General features: G+C 51.3%; 1 protein-coding gene across 1 annotated transcript in view; it reads left to right on the forward strand.

The window, feature by feature from the left end:
• The window catches only part of LOC107108843 (eosinophil peroxidase-like), a 42077-nt gene that overhangs the window by 7111 nt on the left and 28460 nt on the right, over nucleotides 1-6506 (forward strand). The window contains exons 2-3 of the mRNA XM_015409364.1: nucleotides 1020-1219; nucleotides 1629-1685. Coding sequence (XP_015264850.1) covers nucleotides 1020-1219; nucleotides 1629-1685 — 257 coding nt within the window. The remainder of the gene's footprint in view (nucleotides 1-1019; nucleotides 1220-1628; nucleotides 1686-6506) is intronic.

A 6506-nucleotide genomic window follows, 5' to 3' on the forward strand; every position in this document is an offset into this window, starting at 1 on the left:
CCTTAGGCAGAGCTCACGTTAAAATAAAAGGGGGGGGAGGTAGAATCACAAGGAGGTATGTCGTAGGAACTGGGAAGGTTCCTCATTCCCCATTTGTGCATCCCTTTTGGTATTAAAAACAAACTCTTTTTCACACGATCCCTGTTCCACTGCTGATGTAAAAGTGGAGCTTACTGGCCTGTAGAGAGGCCCAGCCCTTTCTCCTTCCACATGAGCCACGGTTCTGAGCCGGTCCCCTAGGAGGACGGATAATTCTGTTATGCTACATCTCTGCCTTAGGTCCTATTCACACGGAGAAGTTGCCGCACTAAAGACACAGATGATAGGCGGATTTTCGGTGCACGATCACACCGCAACATCTGGGAAGCGTAGTACACTCGTGGCTAACCCGTGGCTTCTTGCCAAAGATACAGAGTAAAAAACTACCGCATACGATGTACTAGTTTCTGGAAAACGTGGGGCAAGGGTGGGTGTCTGATTGCGTTTCTGCTTGAATCCCATGACATCCAGTGCCCATTGTCAGCTAGCTGCCATTTTATGTTGCTTCTGTCCTTCCCCGTTCCCACTTGCTCGCAGCTCAGCGGCTTGCAGTAAACATTGTCTCGGAGACCGTGGGAGCTGGCTCGGCTAGGCGACGTTATCAGTCTGGCCTTGTGAGGAAGGGAGGGCTTGCGGTCCACCACTGGTGTGAATCTTTCTGCTCTCAGGGGCCCTGCGAGTCTCCCGCTCATTATGTAACTTCCCGCTGGGAGAATTCCCACGCACGCGCGCTCGAAGTTCATTTGCTTAGCTATTTGCCTCATCCGGCTATATGTATGGATGTTCCCGCCCTATAGTTATTCCTAACAATAATCCTGTGGATATGGTACCGGTTTTGTACTCTAATAAAGCATACGCTTCTTAGGAAACATGTGTAAAGAGTTACTTGTTGTGGAACCTGACAGAAATTGTTAGGAATCCCTTTTTCCTCCATCGAGCCAAGTCTCTCATGAACAAGATGAATGGTCCCGGTGGGGCAGGGGTCGCTACCCCGAGAACCACGTCAGTGGCCACCCCGGTCACAACGATGGTGCCTACCCCGGTCACGTCGGCACCTACACCGAGCACCACCCCGACAACGATGGCGGGAGCGGGGGCACCAGTGACGGCAGCGAGCCCAGGAATGACAATCTCTACGGATGGAGGGGCCACCCCGGGATTGACAGTCTCATTTATCCCGGTGCGTTTGGGAAAAGGAGTGACCTACCGCCATAAAGAGAAGGATTGGGGCTGGCATCTGGGCGACTCCACACAAACTACCTGGTCGTTGCCAGTGAGTAGGAGTCGGGGCAGTATCTTTGACCCGTGGACTAGCTCAAGGAGCTTTGGAATGACCGCGAGTCGACCCACCTCCTTCCCACCGAGATCGTCGGTGAGTCCAGGTTTGGACATGGACAGGAGATTGGATGTATTGGAACTGGACTGTCACACTATTATGCGTGACATGGGACAATTGCTCCATAACCTTCCGGGGATAGTGGCCCGGGCGGTGCTGACCCAACTTGCCACCCCCCGTAACTTAAATGCCAAGCAGCTCCGATGGGCTGATTTTTTCTCTAAGTTTCTATTCACTCTCCACCATTTCCCAGGGAAAGCAAACTCGCTGGTGGATGTATTGTCCCGCCTCCCACAGCACGAAAGCCGACGTGAGGAGGTCCTAGAGTCTATGTCTACGCCTTTCCATCTGGGCGGGGCGGTGACGACACGGAGGCAGGCTAAACTTTCCTCCTCTCTGTCCCCCCTCCTGGGGGATGGGAGGCCAAATTCGCCGCCGCCTTTTCGGAGCTGGACAAGCAGAAAGTGGAGGTGGCGGGGGAGTTGGCACTGGGCCCAGATGGTTGTTGGTATAAGGACACTAAATGTTTGTTCCAAACTTGTTGCGGGGGAGATTATGGGGCTAGTGCATGGATCTAAGCCGGCTGGCCACACAGGTTTTGTGAAATCACTACACCTCCTACAGCACACCTTCTGGTGGCCCCACATGCGCAAGAATTTATCTTTGTATGTACACTCCTGCCAAATGTGCATTATGTGTAAACCCAGAAAGGGGAAGCCTCCTGGATTATTGAAACCATTACCAACGCCAAATAGACCATGGGAGGTTATTTCCATGGATTTCATCACCGATTTACCTCCCAGCAAGGCCATGACGGTAATTTGGGTGGTCGTGGATTTATTCTCCAAGCAGGCCCATTTCATTCCTTTTCCCAGTGTGCCAATGGCTCGGACTTTGGCCAAAGCTTTCCTCAACCACGTGGTCAGGCTCCACACACTACCTACCAAAATAATAATGGACACGGGCCCCCAATTCATCTTGAAGTTTTAGGGTGAGCTCCTGGAACTTATGGGCATTGAACGGGGCCTGAGCAGTGCTTATCATCCAGAGACTGACAGCCAGTCCGAACAGGTTAATCAAACCCTTGAACAATATTTGAGGTGTTTCACAAACTTCCAACAGGATGATTGGACGGGCCTACTGACTCTTGCTGAATTTTGTTTTAACAATTCCTACCACACCTCTACAGGAACGTCACAATTCAAAGCTGCTTTTGGTTATGACAGCCCCCTGATCCCCTTTCTGACTTCCACTCCGGGGAAAGGGGGGGGAGGCGTCGGAGTGGAGCTCTGCTTTAAGAGAGGCGTGGCCCAAGATCTGTGAAGCTTTAGACATGGCTAAAGCCACTTACAAACATCAGGCTGACAAGAAGAGGGTGGAGGGTTGGGTTCTGCAGCCTGGGGGCTCTGTGTATATGTCTACTAAGAATCCACGTCTGTCGCAGTCTTGCCGGAAGTTAGCGTGGAAATACATTGGGCCGTTTAAAGTTGTAAGGTTGATTAATGAGGTGACAGTTGAATTGGACTTTCCTAAGAACTTACAAAATATCCATCCAATTTTCCATTTCAGCCTACTGAAGCCTTGCCCAGCGTCTAATCCCTGGCGCCAGGAGCCGACTCGGGCACCCCCTATTCTGTTGGAGGGGGAGGAACATCATGAAATATCTGCAATTATTTTGGACTCTAAAATGAAACGTGGACCATTGTTCTACCTGGTGGAATGGGTGCATTAGGGTCCTGAACATCGGGAGTGGGTGGCGGGGAAAGATGTGCGGGCCCCCAAACTCCGGCGCAGATTTCACACTCAGTTCCCAGGGAAACCGGGCGGTCACCTGTCGGCTGTGGGAGGGGGTTGATGTATTTTTGAGGGGGCAGGATGTCAGCTAGCTGCCATTTTATGTTGCTTCTGTCCTTCCCCGTTCCCACTTGCTCGCAGCTCAGCAGCTTGCAGTAAACATTGTCTCGGAGACCGTGGGAGCTGGCTCGGCTAGGCGGCGTTATCAGTCTGGCCTTGTGAGGAAGGGAGGGCTTGCGGTCCACCACTGGTGTGAATCTTTCTGCTCTCAGGGGGGCACACCGTTGCACACTGGATTATTATTTTTTTGTAAGTCTCCACAGGATGCGCACAAATGGTCATACGCATGCACAAACTTCGGTGTGAAAAAAATTCCCATTTGCCACAGAAGCAGCGCCTAGCGATTGCCAGTGTGATTGTGCCGTGCCGCTTCTTTGCCATGCTGCAGGATAGCCGTGTAATCGGCACCTAACGGCCTAACCACGGGACCTCGACGGGACATGTGATCGGGCTACCGTGCGTTACTTTGCTCCGGGGCAAGCAGCCACGCTCCCACCCCCCCGCATTTTCCGGCCCATGTGACCGAGACCTTAGAAGAGTTTTAACAATCTAGTGGATTCAGAGATGCAACAAAATCATCGTTTGGCTGAGGCTCGAAAAGAGTCACTGTGACTCAGATTGAGAGGCAGTGGGCAGCCTCTTCTGTGGAAAGAGGTGTTTTGGTGCACAGGAGCCTTCACGCCCTTGATCCTCTAATCAGCAGAACCCCTACTGTATGGATCAGGGATAAGATGTACAGAAGACTGCAGCTGTCACTTTAATTTCTTACAGCACACTAGCAGCTCTCTTGCAGCCAGCTCTGGCACACATCTTTGTAATGACGGACTGCCAAGCTGATGTGATGGGAGAAGTTTCACCTACATTAGCAGGCTGATGTTAAAGGAGGAGACCCTATAAAAAAACTGAGAACTTTGTGAGGCAAGTCAGTGCAACTTGGACTGCCAACTTCAGTGTAGGAAATTCCTGGAGATTTGGAGGATAGGGTTGCCAAGTTGATCTTCGCCGGGAGCAGGGGGCTCCCAGCTGGCATCTGGTGCGTGTGCGTACACGCAAAGCACGCGGGCGCCGCACACACGTCACCCGAAAGTGACGGGAGGACGCCAGGCACGCTGGGGGTGGGGACAGGGCCATACAAGGGAAAACCATAGAGTTTTCCCTTGGATGGCTGTGGCCCCGCCCCCAGAGTACCTGGCGTGGTCGCGTCACTTCCGGGTGACGCGCACGTTGGGGTGGAGTTCCCCCCGGGGCCCGATCTGGCGGCGGGGGGGCTTGGGATCCCTATTGGGGGAGGTACCAGGGGAGCGTGGAGTCTGGAGATTTAGGGGATTGAGATGCCACACAGAGTACACCTTCCAAAGCTGCCATTTCCTCCAGGGGAACTGATCTCTGTCGCCTAGAGGTCAGTTGTAATTCCAGGAGTACTCCAGGCTCTACCCTTACGCACAAACACAACACTACCAAAAAAAAATGTTGACAAATGTGGCTGTTTAAGTATTATACCAAAGGTCAGGGGTCATTTCATAGAAAAAGAGGTGCAGGAGCTCATTAGCATAACTCATTACCATAACTCATTTGCATGTGCCACACCCCCTGACATCACCGGAAGTGTGTCAGAAGGCAACACCCACCGCTCAGGCTCCACTGGACTGTTTTGGATTGCTGGCTATTGGGGGGGGGGGGACGACATGCAGATCTGTCCTCGCAGAGGAGGGAGAGCTTGTACCTGAATAGAACTTGGTCTTAAACGTGCCACTGGACTGTTTTGGGCGGGGGGGCGGGGGGGAGCTCTGCAGCTTACCTGGCTGCTTTTACCTTGCTGCTTCTTGCTCTGGCTGAGGGCTTCTGGGAGCAGGGGGTGGGGCTTGTTGCATGTGCCCGCCCCCTGGGCTCTTTACTGCCGGAGCTCCACTCCTGTGCGCTCCTGCAGGAAATGAACCCTGCCAATGGTTCTGTTCAGTGTCCTCCTTTAGGGTTTAGTTGGTGATTGGGTGCATTACGTGACTCTTGGGACTTTCACTGGGACTGCCAATGAAAGCCACTGTGCAGTACAGTCCTATGCCTGTTTTGCTGAAATTCAGCCCCATTGTGTCAATTCTTTACTAAATCTTCATTTATTTATTTATGTATTATTTCAACTTGTATCCCGCCTTGCTGGACAAGCTGGTTCAAGGCAGCTTGCAGATATTAAAACACAATAAAAGCATAAATAAAATAAAATTCATATAAACTACATAAAATACTAACATAGAGAATACAGTAGATGGCGGCATTCATTAAACAATCCCTTAAATGAAAGGCGGTATCCAACAGTATATCATAGGGCCATGATGTATTCCGGTGGCTCATTTATCAGTGGCGGCTCCTAATTGAAAGCCTGGTGGAAGAGCTCTGTTTTGCAGGCCCTGTGGAACTGTAAAAGGTCCCACAGGGCCCTGATGTTCTCTGGGAGCTCGTTCCACCAGTATGGAGCCGCCACTGAAAAGGCCCTGCCTCTAGTAATGGTCAACCTGGCATCTTTTGGGTTTGTTGCAACCCTGACCTCAGTGCTCTCTGGGGCACGTATGGGGAAAGGTGGTCCCTCCTTAGCAACTGTGCCTTAATTACTACCAGAAGTCATTCCAGCCATCACAGAACAACGAACTTTAAAGATAATGTTCAGGATTTTCCCAAGATGCCAGCCTTTAAAACCAGATCTAGTTCTGTGAAGACTTGCCAAATTCTGACTGGGCCATAGAATGTGGATGAAATAATCCATAAAATGGAGCCAGAAACAGACAGGGGAGATTTCTCCACAAGCCTGAATGAAACCCCCAGGCTTGCAGAAATAGGAAGGAAGGATTAACACTCCCCAGAATAATAGAAACACTGTAACATTAGAAAAATAAAGCCCACTGAGACTACATTTTGAGTTCTCAGGGCCATTTGGGGGGTTGCTTGGCAATATTGCCCAGACTTCCAACCTTATAGTTTCTATAAAGCAAAGATGTGGGTAAGGAGCAAAGGTGAACTTGGAGGCCAAAACGGCTCTGAGAAAGGTCTCCTTCCCCTGTCCTATTTTGTGCCTGATGGAGGAAGACCTGCTGGGGATAGAACAGGCATAGTGGATGATGGCCCCCATGTGAGACTATTCAAGGAGAGGCTGCTAGTTGGAGGGAAAGCTGAAGGCAGGGGGGCTGATAAAAGTAGGCTGATAGGTTGGAAAGAGAGAAGGAAGCAGGAAAGGGGGAGTGGCTATGGGGGCTGTTAGGGAAAGAGGAACTAGTGGGAGAAGGGGATA

Source organism: Gekko japonicus, unplaced genomic scaffold (assembly GCF_001447785.1).
Source record: "Gekko japonicus isolate JY-2015 unplaced genomic scaffold, Gekko_japonicus_V1.1 scaffold730, whole genome shotgun sequence".
In the NCBI taxonomy this organism is placed as follows: domain Eukaryota; kingdom Metazoa; phylum Chordata; class Lepidosauria; order Squamata; family Gekkonidae; genus Gekko; species Gekko japonicus.